The 19,964-nt window shown below is 42.5% G+C and overlaps 1 protein-coding gene and 1 long non-coding RNA gene across 8 annotated transcripts in view; one reads left to right on the forward strand and one right to left on the reverse strand.

Annotated features, from left to right (window-relative positions):
- Positions 1-18,292, forward strand: part of GABRP (gamma-aminobutyric acid type A receptor subunit pi) — a 28,121-nt gene extending 9,829 nt beyond the window's left edge. Inside the window, exons 2-12 of one of the 2 annotated variants that reach the window (XM_052684924.1) lie at positions 1,538-1,599; positions 4,688-4,763; positions 6,539-6,628; positions 7,889-8,001; positions 9,533-9,600; positions 10,036-10,253; positions 11,207-11,289; positions 13,479-13,616; positions 14,744-14,896; positions 15,356-15,549; positions 16,204-18,292. In XM_052684924.1, the coding sequence (XP_052540884.1) occupies positions 6,573-6,628; positions 7,889-8,001; positions 9,533-9,600; positions 10,036-10,253; positions 11,207-11,289; positions 13,479-13,616; positions 14,744-14,896; positions 15,356-15,549; positions 16,204-16,518 (1,338 nt within the window). In that variant the 5' untranslated portion in view covers positions 1,538-1,599; positions 4,688-4,763; positions 6,539-6,572 and the 3' untranslated portion in view covers positions 16,519-18,292. Of the gene's footprint in view, positions 1-1,529; positions 1,600-4,687; positions 4,764-6,538; positions 6,629-7,888; positions 8,002-9,532; positions 9,601-10,035; positions 10,254-11,206; positions 11,290-13,478; positions 13,617-14,743; positions 14,897-15,355; positions 15,550-16,203 lie in introns of those variants that run through there. The other variant, XM_052684925.1, reaches the window with a different exon arrangement.
- LOC128081578 (uncharacterized) overlaps positions 1,563-19,964 on the reverse strand; it is a 42,342-nt gene continuing 23,940 nt past the window's right edge. For 4 of the 6 annotated variants that reach the window (XR_008207255.1, XR_008207260.1, XR_008207258.1 and 1 more), the window contains 2 exons: positions 8,712-8,823; positions 1,563-8,606 (listed from right to left, as the gene is read on the reverse strand). This is a non-coding gene — a long non-coding RNA (uncharacterized LOC128081578). The remainder of the gene's footprint in view (positions 8,607-8,711; positions 8,824-19,964) is intronic. The other 2 variants (XR_008207256.1, XR_008207257.1) reach the window with 2 other exon arrangements.

Genomic DNA, 19,964 nt, shown 5'->3' on the forward strand with positions numbered 1-19,964 from the left:
AGGAAAGCAAACCCAGGATTAAAACAGCACATCTGCACGTTTCTTATTTTAAGTTTGCCTGTTCGGTGTTTTTGAATCCCTTGGAAAGGGGAAGTGCAGGTGCTGGCTGTGTGGGCTTTGTGGCTGTAGCCCTCTGGTAAATTGGCTGAGCCTGGGTCAGATAAGGAATCATAGAATCATTTATGTTGGCAGGGACCTTTAGAGGTCATCTCTTCCAACTCCCTGCACTGAACGGGGATGCCAGCACTAATCAGGTGCTCAGAGCCCCATCCAGCCTCACCTTGAGTGCTCCAAGGATGGGGCATCCACTTCACCTCTGGGCACCCCATGCTTCTTCCTTTATATCCAGTCTAAATCTCTCCTCTTTTAGTTTTATATATTATACACTGTAAGAATAGTCAGAAACAAAGGATCTGATTTATTTTTTCTCTCTGTATTTGTTGATTTTATTTTTATGCTCCTCTAATTCCTTTTCTGTTGAAATGACATAATCTCATTATTTTCAAATTCTGCTCACATGAGAATCTTTCCATAGTAATTATCTTTTTTTTTTACCCCCATTTCCTCATCTGGCATACTCAGAACTGAGCTGAGTACTCAGTGAAGCCTCTCAGTAAACCACCTCTGCTTTATTTGCTTTTAATGTAAGAAGATCCTATAGCCTTTATCCATTTCTGTACGTAGATGGTCTGGAAGCGTGCACCATTTTGTGTCCCACGAGGGAGTTAATGTCATGCATGCTTGTCTTGGCTGATAGGAGCAAGAATAATTAAGTCTCACATAAAATACCTGCACACACACAATGGAGGAGACTAAGTGAGCAGAACTGCTGAGGTGGGAGGGACCGTATATATAGGGTTACAATTACTGGGTTGGCAAGTTGAGAGCAAAATCATAGAAAGCAACGTTGCTTGGCTGGTGATCTCTGTGCCTGTTAGGAGGGAAGATGAGCTTCTTGCACCCGGCCCTGGATCAGTGCCTGCAGTGAGGGGCAGGTTTCTTGAATGAATGAAACCAGTGCTCAGCAATAATTCCCCAACATGATGGAGCACGGGCAGCTGTGAGCTCACGGATCTGCAGCCATAGGAGACAGAAAATTGCAGGCAAGTTTACATTGCAGCTGGAGTTAAGATACCCAGTGCAGGAGGAAAATGTGCCTGGAGCAAGTTAAATTTCTGTATAAAACAAATTACTTAGAAATCTTATAGACATGGCATTTGTTTAGAGTAAATTAATTGACCAAACAGAAACCAAGCTTGACGTTCCAGAGGAAGAATTTATTCCACGTAAGTAAAACTCAGTATACTTCATTTTTATATAACTTAAGGCTTTCTGCATGTATTTGAAGGACTCTACCCTGCAAGCTGCAGGCAGACCTGTGTGCTGGGTGGGAGATGTGAGCAATGGCTGTCATTCCCGCAGCAGCTTGAAGGATCAGAGCATCTTTAAAACATAAATGCATTACCTGGGCATGGCTTTAACACTCTTAAATAAGGGCTGAACCCAATTTTATATTAACATTTCTTGTATCTTGCAGTTACCTCTGTCTTTCATTGGAATGAATAAGACAAGAACCAGACCTGCAGCATATGGTGTCATGTAAGTAACAAGAGAGCTTCCCTGCTCTCATACTGCCCTAAACTAACAGTACTATCTGTGAGATCAGTGTGTATAAAAGTCTGTGGCACTCCAAGTGCTAGCTCACAAAGCAGAGTCTATATACTATGTTGTGTTAGTGCAGCCAGGCCCTTGGGACAGCTGCCTTCTGGTGCAGCTCCTGCCCCATCCCCACTGTGTGATCCTGTGCATACACAGGGGCTGGTCCCACACAGCACCGAGCTCTGCCTCACACTGAAACACAGCAAGGGCTGCCTCAAGCAAGCAGGGTGTGTGCAGCAGCCTCAGCGAGGCCCTCGGTGGTGCTGCTGTTCCTGGAACTGAGAGGTCATTTTTCATGTGATGTCATGACAGTGGTGTGGATGGAAAGAATCCACTTTTTACCAATAGCAAAAGTTCACGGAAGTTCTTGAAATTTCTGTGGCTATGATGAAGTCACCTGTTTACCTGTCCGTGATTGCTGATAACCACTGAAGGCAAGTGAACAGCAAAAAGCAGGTTATGGAAGCTGGCATCTGCCTGGCACGTGCCTTGCTGAGCTGAGGCTAACAGCTTCAGCATGTGCCTCCTGCTGTTCCAGGCAGAAATTGGGCTGCTGGTGTTCTCCTTCATTTGTCCTGTTATCGGACAAGCAGGCTGAAATTTGAGTTCTTCAAACAGGGAAATCAAAGGGGAAGAAATTAAGTGTTTTGTTTAGAAAAAAAAACTGAAATGAATTTGAGATTTGGACAGAAGGCTAAAATAGGAAAGACTTCATGGCAGTGTGCTTTGTTAGCAGACTTGGAAGTCTTCTCACTGCCTTTAGTTAAAAAATATTAAAGCAAAAAAAAAATAAAATAATCAAAGTTAAAAATTCAGACAATTCATTTTGGTATTACCAGCTTGTGTGGTGCTGCTCCATGTCTCATCCCCTTTCCCTGCATCCACATCTGATGTTGCCTTTGGTCCTGACCAGCTGAGGGCTGAACTTATGTATCTGTTGACACACAACAGGACCTCACTAACTACTTAGTTCTGTAAAAATAAGGTTAATTCTGTATACGTTGATTTTTAGCATCAAATCTGTGAGGTTTCCAGTAGGAGTGGCTTGCAGAAATATGTGGCACATTGTCTTGTTTAATTTTTCTCTTCCTTGTAGTAGTTCCATGTTTTCTCCTGGCCTGACAAAAAAGATATTTAACATAGAATGACAGAACCATTTGAGCTGGGAGGTAACCTTACAGGTCATCTCGTCCAACTCCCTGCAATGAATAGGGACACGTACACTACATCAGGTGCTCAGAGCCCCATCCAGCCTGACCTTGAGTGTCTCCAAGGCCAGGGCATCCACCACTTCTCTGGGCAACATTAAAAAAAAAAAAAAAAAAAAAAAGGAAAAAAGAAATAATTTCAAGTTAACTCTAAATTTGAGGTACTTGACAGGCAAATCATTTTGAATGAACTGAAAATAAAACTTTCATGACTTGTCTGGCCAGTAAATTAAAATTTGAACAGCTGTCATAATCATCAAAATATACAGCTTGTTGGCTGCAGCTGTGCCAAGAGCAGGTTGTGCTATGAACCCTTCCATACAAAATTCCCTTCCCACCCACATCCCCAAACTAATTATTCAAGATCAGACAGCTGTCCATAATTCACAGTGGGCAGGGGAAGAAGTGCTATTTTTTTTTAAAGGCAGATTGTTAGGCTTCAGTCACTCAAACCTCTTCTAAATAAACTTGCTGACCTGGATGTAATATCTTGGCTTCTACAGAGCCTGTTAAATTTGATCCCAAAATCCACAGTGCTCTTCTTCTTTCATGGATTTATAATTGTACTTAGCAACTGCAATCACAGGAGTGGCCAAAGAAAGCTCGGCATGGGATGGAGCAGCGTCACGAAGCTGGAAACTCCCAGTGAGGGTGTCATGATGCTTTCCATCCCAATTCCCTCAGCCACTATTACTGCCTGCAGATCACTGACTCCTCCTGTGGGTCTGCTCTTGTAGCTGGTTTTTCAGATTCTTGCAACAGCTCCTTCTGCCTGGCTTTGGGATGTCATTTGCCCTGAGAATATCAGAGAATGTGCTGATCTTCTGCTCTGTGCAGTGAGGCACAGATGGGGCTTTCACCTGTGAAGTGGGAGGTAGTGTGGGCCTGTAGAGCTTTCTGTTTCCCTTGCTGTGTATCTGCTTGATGAGGAGTGGATCGCTGTGGGTGATGCTGACGGCAGTGCAAAGCTATCCGGGCTCCACCAGGTGTCAGTGTACACCTCTCTACTATCATATTTCTCCTTTTGGGTTTTCACTCTTAACAGCCTTCCAGATTAAAGGAATGCAGTAGAATTAAGGAACATAGAACTGAGTAATAGTGGAGGCTTATACATATGGTCTTGGCTGGTGTAAATAAGCATTATTTCATGAACTTCTATGGAAGCAGATGCAGGCTCAACTCCTGAGGAGTCTGCTTGCGTGTTTTGCTGTAATACTTGCATCTTTGAATAATTCCCTGTCAGTAGGAAGAGCATGGAGCTGGGTGAGCTGTTAAGTTCTCAAGGCTTTCTTTATTTCTGAGCATATGCAATAAACATATGCAATAAATGATTTTAGGTAACACTGGTGTTGGAAGCAAAGCTTTCACAACTACTGGTATTGCCTGCGCTGTGCTATTACATACAAAATGTCAAGATTTAACAGTGTCTAAGTTTCTTTTTCTGTTAAAAGTCCATTGTAATCCCTTACTAAATAGAGAAGCATAAATGCACAATCTTAAAACTGTTCCTTCCCAGCATACTGTAGTAATGAAGTTAGTAATCTCTGATGAAAGCTTCTGAACTATAAAAGCAGAATTGTAGTTCTGCTTCCTGATACAGTATAATTCTTAGGCTTCCACAAAAAGCACAGTCTCACAGTTTTGGCACTTCTCTCTCTATATTTCAGTACATAGCTGAAAACTGCGTTTGTGATATTCAGTTTTAGGCACAGATGTCACCCTTTTCTGGCCTTGTGAGTGCTCTGGCACATTGAGTTTCTAGCTCTCTTGGGTACTTACAGATCACTGCTTCCCAACTCTTGATATACTTGTCTTCACAGCTGTGTTTGGAAGGAGGAAAACAGGACTGTGGAGTTCATTCGGGTTTGTGGAAGCAGCAGTTAGAGATTTATCCAGGTTGGTTTGGTTTGTTTCAATCTGCTGTCTTTGCTAGATAGAAGTAACACACGTTGCAGTGTGCATTTCAGTTAACAAGAGCCATAAACAAGGCTTTACAGGAATGCTTTTTACTACATAAGAGGCCTCTGTGCATTAGTCATCAAAACAAATAGAATTTGACTTGTTTTTTTTTCAAAACAAGGTCTCAGTAACTGGGATAGACAGACAGAATGAAATTCAGAAACGGATGCACCAAAATGCTAGGAATTGCAACTCCTTTGCAAAATGGATGCCCATGAGGGTTGTCCATGAAGGGTTCCTCAGCTGAAATTTATCAGTTTTTATACTTAATCACATGCTGGTTTGTTAAATCACCCTTTCTTACTTTACTGCACTGATCCTTCTTTTCTCATCAAAATTGTGGTCTAATGCTGTGTGAACAGGTAGATGATTAATCTCTCTAGCCCTCTATGATTACATGGTCCTGAGGAGCTGTTGGGAACATCTGGAAACATCCAAACACCATGTTAGGACAAAAAGCGCAAAGACTTATTAGGAATTCAGATGTTAGGCAGATATGAGAGCATATTTTACTTTGAAATATATCCTGCCTTTCTCCAGTGGGACTCTTGTTGTATGGCCCTGCATTCGTGGTGCTTTGAACGTTCAGGTATTGTCACTGGCTGTGTATAGACAAAGATGTCCCTGCTGCCTGGTGCACGACTGTTCCACTGCACCAGAGCTGTACAGTTAGCTGAGAAGGCACAGTGTCCTCTGGGCTGTTTTGAGCTGCTGCAGAAAGACTCTAACCCAAGCAGGAAAATTCCCAACCCGTGGGTTACTATGGAGTAGCCACGTTTGAAGTTGAAGTGCTCATTCACAGTTGTGCAAGTCAGGGCTCAGGGACTGATGATTCGTACAGCCATTCCCAATTTGTGACAGTCTGACGGAGAGGAAAACTTACATGTAAGAATGATGTTGCTTTGCCACTACCTGTAGGAAAACTGATACATTGAGGTACACTTTGAACAGTCTAGTGGTCAAGCAGTGTTGTATTTCCAGCTCAAACTAGTGATGGTCCAGTGGCAGTTCCCCCTTGGCAGCTGTGCCTTCATTACCCTGTTGCAGCAGCAGCTTGCTGTGAGAGCACACAGTTGTGTGGCAGTTATCCATACCCCCAATAAAGGTGTGCAGTTGATGCAGCCTTTCAGGCAGAGAGCAGGGATGCAGAGCAGAGCATGGACAGAGTTGCCCATTGTGGCACAATCATGAGCCTGTGGGAGTTCCAGGCCAGAATCCAGGAGTTGGTTCCACTCCCAGAAAGGTCAACGAAACCCATTTGAAGTAGAATGATTTCATCCAGTGCTGCATGCTGAGTGACTCACCAATGCTACTACTAATAGCATGGGCTGCTTCGGGTACAAGCTAATGGAGTGCAACAGTGGTAACCAAAGTCTGGTGAGCTTGCAAAAGGACTTTTGGAACGGAGTATCTTTTATGAGGGAAGTGCAAACATAGCATGGTTTGAGCTAGATGGAAAAAGCAGGTGTCACTGTGTGTTGAGGATGTTAAACATTTTGCTGTGTGGGATTCTGACTCTGTGCAGCACTTCTTTTCCAGCCCCTTCACCTAAAATAGAATCATAGAATTGCTCAGATTGGAAAAGACCTTAAAGATCATCAAGTCCAACCGCAACCCAACCATACTACCCTAACTCTAACAGCCCTCCACTAAATCATGTTCCTAAGCAAATAGTTTTCCTTAAATCACAAAAATCTCCTTTTCTTTCACAGAAGAGCAGAGCAAATACTGAAATAATCTCCGGAGATGTTCTGCAGATATTTCTGCTTCTTCAGTCTGTGTCTTTTCCTTCAAACACAAAGGCAAGTAGAGCGTTTGTTTTGCTTTACAGGTCATATGAATTACAATTAACATAAGTAATGTGGATCAAAAGGAAACAATGCTTCCAGTTTTACAGCTCACTCATAGGAAGTTGGGTGCATTAAGGGGTCAGGCAGAGGGAGCAACCTGCACAGGTTCCCAAAATATAATGTACATTGATAATGCAAGCTCTTTTTCTCTGTTCAAGAGCAGGAAATTGTGGTGGTTTTGCTCAGTGTCCTCTTCCACCCCATTTCTTCCAGCTGTTACTGCCATCCCTGACTGCAGTCAAGTTCTAAAGGCTCTAATATAGCTAATGCTGCACAATAACTACTCAGTTCTGCTGTAAGCTTCTTTTTGATCTAAAATCTTCAGCAAGCGTCCAAGGACTATTAACCCAGCTTTAAAGGACAGGCCAGCAGTCCTGAGTCTCTGGAGAGAGGCAGCACCTCCTTCAGCCCTTCACAGAGCAGTATCAAACTCATAATGGCTCACTCACATTTTCATCAAGTGAACACCTGCCTCCACAAGCACACTGCACCATGGCACCTTTTTTATGGCCTCCAAACTCTGTAGCTTTCTATTTACAGGATGGCACAGCTCTGGGAACCTCACAGTGCCACGTATCTGCTGTATCTTCAGTACAGAAAATGTTAATTTTGATATGTAGTGGTAATTTGGAGTGGTAGTCCTGCTCACGGTGCTGCCTTGCTGTCTGTGAAGAGCTCACTGTTTTACCTCTCCACTTCTTGGCATTCTTAGAGGCTTCACTCTGGCAGCTGTTGGGATGCTGCCCAATGCTAACAAATAAGGATGAAAGCTTGCTTATGGGAATGATGATTAAGAAGGAGGAGCTGTTGGGCAGTAAGATTTGTCCTGGGTTATATTGTATGTAGGAGGAAAAAGGTTCCTTGTATACATTTTATGAGGAGGAATGAGAAGGGGAGATTGCAGGTTACTATTAAGCTTTGTGATATATTGCCCTTGCTTGATTTGCCTTTTAAGAATGTCCTTAAGCCACTGTCTGGAAACCAGAGATTATTTGTTCAGGCTATTTGCTGTATTCCCACCCCTCTAAGGTATTAATTATTCAGCCAAGGTAAGCAGTGTCAGTAAATGTTCATTATTTCAATGATGTACTTTTTTAAATAAATATTTTAAGTAATTTGCTTCTTTGAACACAGGCTGGGGATGCAGCTGCACACCTGATGTGCCCAGCATGCCTGGCCACATACTTAGCAGTACATTATTTGTGTCCTCAGGAAATGCTCACTTGGACATGTGTCCAGTTTGGGTGGCAGTGACGCAACATCCCTCCCTGGATTTAAGAACCTCACGATGGGATACAACAAATACCTCAGGCCCTACTTTGGTGGTACGTTGGCTCTGTGCATTTCACTATTCAAAGAACAGTCTGTAATGCTTGTGTAGAGTGGTGAGCATGCTTTAAGCTTTCAAAAGCATGCCCCAGCTTAAAAGGTTGTGCTCTTTTAAAATTAGCTAGTAGCCAAGGCTGCTCTCCTTTCTGTGCATCCAGTTACCTTGAATGTGTTGTGCACACATGCATACATGGGGCAGGAGAATGTGTCCATCTATGAAGGTGAGGGAATTTACAAACTTCAACATCTCTATGAAAGATCTGACAATAATTAAAGTCTGCTGTAATCATGTATGTTTTTGTTTAGAGCCTTACCCATGTGATTTTCTGCTTTATTTTTGTTTGTCAGTTTACTCAGACAGTGGACATAGACGAATTCTCCTTTCCAGAAATATTGGCTTCTGGCACATGCATTCCTGTCACTCTGAGACAAAAACTAAATCTCCTTTAAACCCCTTGTGAAGCTCCAGAGAGACAGCATCTGAGGGGCAGTCAGTTACTTAGGAACTCACCTGAGGCTACTGTCAGCTGTCAGGTCTCCCACCTCCTAGGACCTCTTGCAACCTCTTGGAGGGAAAGGGTTTCGAGACGACATTCAGCACCTGAAAAATAATGATGAAAGCTTACAAAATACTGTGAACATTTTTTATAAACTTTGCTTGTCTTCCAGTACTCATTACCACAACAAAGCCTACTAGAAAACTTACCTATCAGCTTTCTCCAGGAGTTGCACATTTCTCCGTTGCAGCTCCTGCAGACTGACTTCCTGCTCTTTGCAGCTTTGAGTTTCTTCCTTTTTCTGACCATGGTGGTACATTTCTAGACAACACGGCATTTAGCAGCTTGTTATGCACAAAATGTCTCACGCAGGAACAGAACAGCTCTGCTAGAGCCTGTCACATAAGCAAACTGAAGCTTCCAAATTGCATAACAGACACATTATACCAGACTATGCCATCTAGAGCTATGCGATACAAACGGTCAGGTTCAGGTTTGACCTCCTCCAGAGTTTTAGGTGTTTAACAATGAAGGAAGGATGTAAATGGCAGCTATATTAAAATATATATATACATATTTTATGCAAATGACATATTTTTTTGATTTGGAACATTTCAGAAACAAACAAAAGAACTATAACAGCAACAACACAAAACCCTCTAAATCAGAAAGAAATTCAGAAAGTGTCCTATAGACTTTCCTGCATGTGATTAAGAGATGAGGAAAAGCAGTTAGAGCAAGTCCCACGCAGAAAGGCATTGCTGTGTTACCACAGGGGCCGAAGGCAGTGCACCAAGCCATGCTCTGAGCAGGACATCCATCCGTGTGCATCAGCTGCCCTCTGGTGGTGGATTTCAAGAGTTGAGGATAGGAAGTAGACAACCAGAATTCAGGACTACCTGTGACACTGTGTCTGCTGGTCCTTCTGGTTTCTGCAGTTTCAGAGAGCACGGTGTGCTGGGGTAGCTGGGAGCAGTGCCTGTGCTGGGCAGCGGATTTACTGCACCTTACATTCTCTTTCCTTCCACAGGAGAACCTGTTCAAATTGCAATGAGCCTGGACATTGCAAGTATTTCTAGTATATCTGAGAGTGACATGGTAAGTGAATTATTTTGCATAAGAGAGAATAGAATCTGCTTGAGAGACTTTTCATGTTACCTTGTGGTCAGCACCGAAACTGTTCTATTCAAGCTGCTTTGCTTTTAGTTGTGACCACCTCTCGGGGGTGTGAGGAGAACTGGGCTCTCCTACAGCTGCAGGTTATGTGGATGCCATAGAAATATGGGCTTGTTAGTGAAGAGATGGCCCTGCTGGTTTAAAAAAAAAAAAAAGTCTAAAAACAAAAATCATCTTAGAGTGTATGTGGGAAACATAATCAAACTGTGATGACCTGTTGGTTCTACTGCATGCATTTGGAGCTCAGCTTTGATGGGTTAAACAAACGCATTGTGCCTTGTCACACGTGGCATGTGCCTACAGTTGATGGCATGCAGGTGTTCTGGACGTGCATCCCCTGCTTCTTCTTCTTCCCAGGATTACACAGCCACCATCTACCTGCGGCAGCGCTGGACAGACCCACGCTTAGTCTTTCATGGCAACAAGAGCTTCACGCTGGATGCTCGTCTAGTGGAATTGCTCTGGGTACCAGACACGTACATCGTGGAGTCAAAAAGGTCCTTCCTGCATGATGTCACTGTGGGGAACCGCCTCATCAGATTGTTCTCTAATGGCACTATCTTGTACGCCTTAAGGTAAACCAACCTTTGGCTTCCCCGATGACGGTGGTTAGAACAGATCTCCAGAATTATGCAGAGATTAAGGAGCATCAGGGAACATGAGCAGGAGATCCTGGTGGAGCAACTCCCTGCCATACCTGTGAGAAAGGCACTGGGGTGATACACTCCTAATAGTGGTGGACCCTGCCCTGTTGCCGTTGGACAGATGGAGGGGACCAAATTCTTTACGCAGAGTGGTGAGGTGCTGGAGAGCCCAGAGAGGCTATGGATGCCTCGTGCCTGGAGATGTGCAAGGCCAGGCTGGATGGGGCCCTGGGCAGCCTGGTCTAATGGCTGGCAACACTGCCCATGGCAGGAGGGTCAGAACTTACATGATCTTTAAGGCCTACTCCAATCTAAGCCATTCTATGATGAAATTGTTTGCTAATCTGATGCCACTTAGCTGTGATTTCTTCTCTTTAGCAAGAAGTGTTTGTGTACGTGTACTGTGGAAATGTATGTTGTAACTGTGTGAGGTCTTAGTGTTATCTCTTCCCAGTTTAACATAACTGCCAGTGACTTCAGCTTATAGCAGCTTTACTTGCAGTGAATTCATTTACCCTCTGCACTGAAGCAAGCCAGGGTGTGCATGCAGTTAGTTACTGTGCCTCAGGTGGCAAGGGGTAACTTCTTTGTAGGTGCTAACAGTAGCAATGGAAGCATTTGAATCTACATTGCATCTCCTACTCACAGCAGGGCAAAATTCCTCTTTTGGTTACATTTTCATCAGTATGGCTGCAGAGAGTGTATCTTAAGGAGGGTTCTTTCTGATTATAGCAGCTCCTTCATTTTATAGATCAAAATGACTTAAATGACAAATCAGAATCCTTGCAGTGGTCTTCTCTGCTATGTAGAAATAGTACAGGAGAAAGGCAGAAATACTGCATTATATGTTTTTATTGTGATTTTTGGAGTTCTTTCTCCTACAGAATTACTACTACTGTTGCTTGTAACATGGACCTGTCAAAGTATCCCATGGACACACAGACATGCAGACTGCAGCTAGAGAGCTGTAAGTATAACAAAACCTGGCTGGATGTTTGTTTGTTCCTACTGAATATGCATCTTAAATATCTGCATTTATCACAGTGAGCTCCTGAAGTAGCAAATATTAATGTCCAAAAGAAAACAACTTTCTTTCGTTATTCTTCAAATGTTTGTGCTGTAACCTACAGATTAGAGGACTTTTGCCACTGCAATTAAAATAAAAGTGGTAACAAATCCTATCTTTATCAAGGAGTAAATTGTTCAGTTTTATATAGAAATAATTTAATACTAGTTGCTGGTTTTCCAAATGTGGTCCCTTTCTGCACAACTTCCCACATTGCTTCTGAAACCTGCTGTACCTCCCAAACCTGCCCAGCCTTCTCTGTGAGGGTCGCCTGTTACAGTAATGGAGATGGTGAGACCCTTATCAGCAGGAGGAGTCTCAGCCTTGCAGATCTCAAGAAAAGGAATCGTCAGTGAGTTTTGCTCTTAAATTAAATGTTCATCTGTGGCAAAGTTGGCTAAGAACTCTAAGAACAGGTAAATGCTCAAAGAAAACCTGGGATACTACAGGGCTTTTCCCAGGAGCTCAACAAGAGCAGTACTGCTGTTATGGATCTGTGAAGCTCTGCAACAAGCAAGCAACTTCCTCCCACTTTGTGTCACAAAAGGAAATGCTTGAAATCTCAGTGCTGAAAAGAGCACATTAAATTTCTGGGGCTGCAGCGTGAAGCACCTAAGGAAGCACATATTACTTTCACATTAAAATCATATTAGTTCACCGTGGTTAACTTTATTACAAAGAATAGCTCCTGAAATAATAATGATTGCCCTCTTCTGCTAAAGAATAGCTTGTTTGGGTCTGCTTTAAACGTGATTGGGTCCTACATCATGCTGCATAATTCCAATGAAATTACATGCACATTGCCCACTGGAGGCTTCGCTAGGATAAGTGCCCAGAAATAATGCTGTTTAAACATTTGCCAGATGAATTAACAACAGTTTATCATTTATTATAAAATTTTCCTTATTAATCACAATTTATAAAACTGTTTAGAAATTTTCAGCAGTCACGTGCTTATGATTCTACATAGGGATTCATACCCTGGACACATACTGTATGAGTTCATCACACTCAAGCTCTGGTAATTTGTATCTAATTAAAAAAAAAAACAAAATAAAACACCACAATTAGGTAAAAGTAGAACTGCAACTGCATCTTATTCCTTCTACGAGGATGAACAGGTCGTTATCAGTATGAAGGCATCCCTACTCATTTTCCTGTAGAAGGGCACTTAAAAAAAGAATCAAGTCAGTGAGATTGATAGGCTTTTTTCCTCAATTAAGTGTAAAATGTTGAAGTGAATGGCTAGCTGATGCCTGAGTACAAGCTTCATCCCTCAGACTGGAGTATGGGATGAAGTAACCTGACATTGTGTGATGCCATCGCTTATGTTCCTGGAGCAATTTTGCAGCCAGTGCATGTATGTATGTAGGCTGTTCTGATAAGAACACGGACTGTTAATCTCATCTATCCCAGTGTTTTGGAGCAGGAATTCAGTGTTACCTAAGCACTAAATACATTTACTTGTAAAGAGACCTGGGCAACACGTAGTCAGAAGAGCCTGGTTTATAACTGCGTGAGAGTCTGAGCTCCACACTCTCAAATAAGAACACCTTTTCTGATATTCTGAAGCAGTTGAATAGATGGGCCAGAGCAATGTGCTTCTTCAACCTGGTAGGGGGCTCAATGCGATCTGTACTCTGTTTTAGTTTTAGGTTTTTTTAACTGTTGCAATCCTCTGCTCACCTTATGTGACCAAAAGGATTATGCTCAAGGCTTGAGATCGCTGCAGTAGTTTTATCCTGCTCTGGGCAATCGATCTGGGGATGCCACGAATGTTAAATAATCTTTAACAACGTTAAAATAATTTAAAATACACAACGAAGATGTCTGAAACGGGTTCTCTGCACTCTTTCATGTTGTGCATCACTCACAATGATGTGTGTTCCTAAGTCAAATCAAAACCAGCAGACTGAAAACACACAAGCAAAAGGAAGAGCCAGCGTCCACCAATAGCTGATGCAGTGAGAGGGTCTTTGTGCAGCCTACAATGTGGAGGTGACGTTTCTGCTCCCACCCAATGGGGAAGGCAGAGCAACAGCTGGGCATTATTGGGTGACCGCAGTAATACCAGTCTTTGTTCTCTGTAGGGGGATATGATGAAAATGATGTCATCTTCACGTGGCTGAGAGGAAATGACTCTGTCCACGGCATAGAAAAGTTGCGGCTCTCTCAGTACACAGTGGAACGTTACTACACCCTCATCTCAAAGTCACAGCAGGAAACGGGTAAAGCAGTGAAGGAGAAAAGCCAGAAAAACCCTAAATATCTCCCCTCTCATCTCCCCTCTCTTCTACAGACTACTGCAGTTTGACTCAAGAAACCTCAAGCAAAACTTAATTGTACAAAGAGATGGGAAGAAAGTGAAATCCAGTTCACTGCAATCAGGATATTCTGTGGGATGGAAAGATGAATCTTTTAATATTTTACATTCACTTAATCAGTTTTCTTGAAATTCTCAGTGTCTTCCTCCACAGACGCCTGAATTAAACCTTCAAAATATACTTTCTTCCTAACTGACAATTCCATTGTTTTGATGGATTTAGATCCCTCTGTGCAGCAGAACTCAGCGTAAATACTCTCTTGTTCACTCAGATGTTAGGGAAGGGGCAAGTCTTCCTCAAAATGGCCAGGTTTTATAAACGATGGGTTTTCTTCTGTTTACTGTAGCGTACACAGCCAAAGAACAACGTGTTTTTTGTTTCCACGCTTCAAAGGGAGCTACTGTTTAAACAGCAGAAATATCTCCTGAAAATACTTACGGTCCAGCTCCTAAATCCTTATGTCAGTATAAAGACAAGCTGATTTTTAAAAAAATAGACTGAAATTTTTTGGAGTGCAAAAAGACACAGTTACCAAAGATCACAAATTACTAATGAATAAAGGGGATGTAAATCCCTGTGATGATAAGATGATGGGATGCTTTGGGACATGAACCAAAGCATGCTGAAATCAAAAGAAGATCTTTTGTTTAATTTCTCGGCCATCAGATAAGAATGAATTTGGCAGTGGCCCTCCAAAGTAGTTCTTGGGAAAAAATACGCTGTGCTGAAAAAGAGAATAGAAAAGAGTACTGGCCTTTCTCTACTTTGACTTATAACACTGGATTAAAATATTCCCAGTGTGGATTAAGTTTAGGAGCCCCACTGCAAACCATGCATTGTGTGTGCATGTGCTTTTGTCTAGGATATGTTAGATAAGAAACATTTCTGAGGCAAGGAGTCAAGCTTCTGTAAGCAATGCATCTCCTGTGATCTCAGTGAGGCTCCGCTGAATGGTGCTGCAGAGTCCCCATTTCAGGCTTAGGGTCCTTGGAAATCTCCTCACGATCACTGTTTCTCCCTTTTGTGAACAGGCAGTTACCCACGACTGATACTGCAGTTTGAGCTGAGAAGAAATGTCCTTTATTTTATATTGGAGACCTACGTGCCATCTACTCTGCTTGTTATGTTGTCCTGGGTTTCTTTTTGGATCACGCTGGATTCAGTGCCTGCGAGGACCTGCATTGGTGAGTGCCTGAGAAAGGGAGATTTCAGCAGGCAAGGAGTGCCTCTGATGGCTGGATAGATGGTAATTTTCTTGAGTCTCTGCTTCAACAATCTGCTCACATTCTGCCTTTACTGGCTCCTGGTAGGTTTACAGTGAAGGACAGAGCACACGTTCTTCCTAATGAGCCTTGGTGGAGGGAAGTTTTTGGTTTTTTTTTTTTCATTATTATTAATTGAAAAAATGGAAAGTAAAAGTGAAGTACCTGTCAGAGCCAAGCTGTCAAAAGCAGGGAGAATGTCTGTGAAGCTAGTAGCTAGTGCTGCTAACTGCAGTTCAGTTGATGGATCTGCTAAGAGAAGATGTCTTGTTTTTGTATAGCAGCAGAGTGACGCTGCTCCCACTACTGGGTACAGGGATAGAGGATAGGCCAAGCCTTTTCCTAAGTGTCTGTGTGAGAAGGTCTTTTGTGCTTTTCAAGGAGTAACAACTGTGCTTTCCATGACAACTCTGATGATCGGCTCACGAAGTTCGCTTTCAAAAACCAACTGTTTTATTAAGGCCATTGATGTTTACCTCGGCATCTGCTTCACCTTCATCTTTGGTGCCCTCGTGGAATATGCAGTGGCTCACTACAGCTCATCACAAAAACATACAGCTAAAACACCTCGAGAGGTAAAGTCTGATCTACCAGAACAAAAATCGTTATCTCAGATGAACAATAATTAGTCTTTTATTAACTGCATGCGACTGTTCTTCCTGCTATGGGTACAGCTCACAGCTGCTTCTCCTAATTGCCACTAAACGTAATTTTTTTGTGTGCAACAAATGCAACAGCAGTGATTATGGAAGATACCTAGGCCTGGAGTGAATTGCTCAAAGCAATCTGCTTTAGTGGAAGACATGAAATATTCACATATGACAATAGCCCAGTGGTCAGCAAGGATACAAATCCTGACAGAAATGAAAGAGCTACCCCATGTCCCTGGTGGTTTCTCCAGCTATTTATTGTGTAGAAGTGAAGAGAGACAGATTGCCATGTCTGGCCCATAAGGCCTTGAAGAAGATGGACGCTGGGTTGCTCAGCCATGTCAAGAATTAGATTTCTTTAAAGAACTAAAACCGTCTAGAAATAAAGCAGTGGAAGAATGTACAGCTGTGGGACTCTGAAATTAGCTTTGAATATTGGGGTTTTTGATGAACACATATGAAGCTGTGTGTTTACATCTTTATCCCTATGGTCTCCTTATTTATTGATACTTTTCCTCTGTAGAAGAAGCCAAACCTTACAACTGTGGTATAACTGGTTTGTATACTCTTGTTTCTTAGGGGCCTGCAAATGAACTTACTAAAGAAAAGGAAGAAATCAACATCACTGGAATCCTCAGCAGCTCCATCACCAGCTATAAGCAGCAAATTGGTTTTACAGGCATTGAGATTTCCAGTGATAATATTAACTGCAGTGACTTGACTATGAAAACTCACGAGAAAATCAAATGCTTCTTGAGAAACAAAATGTACAGGATTATCGGTTATTTCACAATTCAGAACCCCAGTAATGTAGACCACTACTCCAAATTGCTTTTTCCATTGTTTTTTATGCTGGTCAATGTGTTTTATTGGGCTTATTATTTATATTTTTAGCAGGAGTGGGTTTTTGTGTTCTCTTAGTGGGAAAGGAATCCTGCCAATGGTCATCTAGCTATCTAATCTCTGTGAATCCTCAGTGAAGCACAGACAAAATGTTCTGTGTTTCCTGAGGTCTGGAGCAAAAGAGTGGGTGGGGTATGTGAGATACAAAGCCTTCATGCTTCAGCATTAGCAACAGTGACTCTGGACACTTGCCTGTCCCGCTGAGTGGCTTTGCTGGGCTTTTGGCTGGTATGGGCTCTTCATTCCAACATCCAGCCTCTTTGGCTAGGGATGGATATGTAGGACTGCATGTGGCAGTCCACAGATTACCAGAGGTAGCAAAATTATCCTGATAACCTGAAGTGGACTGGAACCTTCTAGTTTAGATCTTTATGAGGATATACGATTATAGCTGTTCTTCTGTGTTTGCCAGACATAACAGTAACAGAGGGACTGTGACTGCCATCTCAATAGCTCCTCTGTTCAAGAAAGTGAACCCAAAGGCAGCAGTGTGCTGTGCGCAGAGGAATGGCTCCCGCGCATGGCGCTTCCCTGCCCCAGGGGTGATGCAGCACCAGAGCAGTGATTTCAGTGATGCTGGCAGCAGCAAAGTGCTATGCCTTGCTGTTTTTAATACCTGGCAGACTTGGTGAGGTAATCCTCATTTGCTGAAGACAGATCTGTGAGACAGATGGATGGGCTCTTCATTTGTAAAGGTGTTTTGTTGTTGTTGTTTGTTTTTTGCTTTTTTTTTCCCCACAGATTTGGGTACAGGGTCTACAGGCAACAAAAGCCTTTTATAAAGCATCTCATGCTTTCCCTGTTGTGCTGCTGGCTGTTGTGCTACAGTTGAGCAGACTTCACTCCCTTCTATGTCTTCCTCACAAATAGATTGATTTTCATTCTGGAGAGTGCCTTCAGTTTTCACTCTTATAAGTAGCTCTTGTTTCCTGCCAGTCATGCAGAAGTGGCCAGTTTGCTGTCCCTCCTTATATATGGCTCTGCAGCTGTGGTGAGTCAACAGTTCTGTTGGGTGAAAAATCCATGAGTGGGGCTAAAAGGCACAGTGATCCAAATCAGCTTTTTCCTTTCTGTTTAAGTCTGAAAAAACGTTAAGTTTCTGCAGAAATTCATATCTTAAGCAGGCCCTGGAAACTGCCAGTTGGCTTTACTTACACTGCAGCTAGCAATAGAAATAAATATGAGGCACATCCTTCAAATGCTAAATATTTGGGAACCAAATGGCACTTGGTACTATGTATCTTCAGACTATTGGAAGGGTCTTCATTTCCCAAGTTTAAAATCAATGTGCGTAGCATGCTTTTTTCCCTCCTTTTTAATTTATGCAACTTTCATTGCTTTGAGGGTATAGTCTTGCAGTTTCATAGGCAAAAAAGTAATTGACTGTAGTGGCTGCCAGTCAGCAGGAATTTGGGCTGAATGAGGTCTCAGCAGGCAGTTCATATTCTAGTCTCATGCCTGCATGAGTCTTACTGGGACTTGCTATAGGAGGTGGGCAAAGCACGTGAAACTATAGATTATTTTTTTTAACTTTAATAACTTGTTATTGAACCACCTCACCACGCTATATTGTGGAGGATCTAAGCCACATATTCATAAATCATAGATTTTACAAAGAGCAGCACAAAAAGACAAAGGGGAACAGCCTTAGAGTGGCAAGTGAATAAACACAAACTCTAATAATGAAATGTTGGCTTGTATATACTGGCATTTAAACTCCATTCCATAAAATGTAATAAAGTGAATATTGGTGATATGAACACAAACCCGCAGAGAGATCCTCTATTAAAAAAAAAAAGAAAAAAAGAAAAAAATCATTGCCTTCTTTGTCAATTTCTTTCTTTAAAACCTAACTAAAATGCCCTTGTGCACTCCGTAACAGCTGCCAAATATTAATGTTAACAGAAGGAATTTCTTTGTACATTATGGCAGAAGACGTATGAGTTGCCTGAGCTGCCACTCTCAATGCTTGCTGTCAATAGATGCTGCTTTTTTACTTTACTTTTTTATTCTTCTGTGGCTTTGAGATTGCTCAGGGCTGGTTCTGAGTTACACATCTGTGCAGCAGAGTGTCATGCACAGACTGGGCCAAGTGAAAGGCACGTTGTCTTGGAAAGTGTCAGCTCTATCTGCTGATTTTGTAACCGCATGGAGGGAGGGAAAGAAAGTGGTAAGAGAAGGATTTTTTTTTCAGTACCATACGAAAGTGTTACTAAGGAGCCAATGGAGTAGACAAAGGAAACATCTAACTTGAAAAAAACCTCAGTATATAGAAATATGGGTTCCTGCTTTATTTGCTGTAATTTTACTTCTAGCAATGGCCTTTATAAATAATACACCACGTGTTTGGCTGCTGTAGCATGAGGTCCTAAGTCTGTGGCCTGTCCGCAGGGTGGTCCTGAGGACTGTCAGCAGTCAAACCTACTCTCAGCAAGGAAAAGATAGCAGAAGTATAAGATGAAGTAAGCTGCCTGTGCTCCTACTGCAGTACATTGGGCATATTGGAGGGACCAAAGTTAATATTTTGCAATTGCACATTTTATAGTGAAGCAAGTCAACTCAACTTCCCCAATACCCTGGAGTAGTCCCGTGTTATTGCTGGTGTTGCTGTGGTCCCACATGTGGTTCTTGGCAGAGACAGATGACCAGCAGGAGCCCATTTTGTTCTTCAAAGTGGTCAGGACGGTGCACTGCAAGATCCTGTCTTTCCTGTCCCTTTCAGGTGTTGTCTAATATAAGCTAGAAGCACCACTAAGTTCAAGATGGGAGACTTTCATATTCTGATAGGTGTATAATACAGAGCAATTCCTGTGTTGCTGGTATGCTAAGGTAAGCTCTGCTACCCTGACAGACATCAAATGGAAATCTTCCTTTTGCACAAAGGACTGCTATGTAACATGTACCCTGCTGGTGAGAGCAAAGCCACAGGTAAGCTCTGCACACAGGCTCTGGTTTGCTTAAGGGGTCAGCCTTGTTGTACGCTTCATAGGGAACAAGAGGAGTTCTGAGCAGCTGCCCGTTCTCTGAAAGATCTCTGGTCTCTAAGGTAATGAGCTGAGCTGGGAGCTGTTTCATCTCCCACTGACTACATCTGCCTGACAGCACTGGCACCACAGATCTGGAGCCAGTGGACCAAGATCCACCCCTAATGTTCCCTGTTCCATCACAATGCCAGTTTGATTGTGCTCTTGGCCAAATGGAAACGTGTGAAAGAAAAGGTTTACCTGCTTTTTCTGAGATGATTTTGCAGTGATGGCCTGGTTCGTTGCAACCTTTCCTTATGAGTATTTTCTGAAGCTATACATTTTGGAATTCTATTTTTTTAAAAACATGCTCTTTGAGCCTTTGCAGAGAAAAGGTTGTGAATGTATTTATAGAATCTTTTAGGTTGAAAAAGACCCACAGGAAAACATGCTGCTTTCAGGTGATGCAAATGC

The sequence above is a fragment of the Tympanuchus pallidicinctus genome, unplaced genomic scaffold (genome assembly GCF_026119805.1).
Source record: "Tympanuchus pallidicinctus isolate F22 unplaced genomic scaffold, pur_lepc_1.0 scaffold21, whole genome shotgun sequence".
NCBI classification, from domain to species: domain Eukaryota; kingdom Metazoa; phylum Chordata; class Aves; order Galliformes; family Phasianidae; genus Tympanuchus; species Tympanuchus pallidicinctus.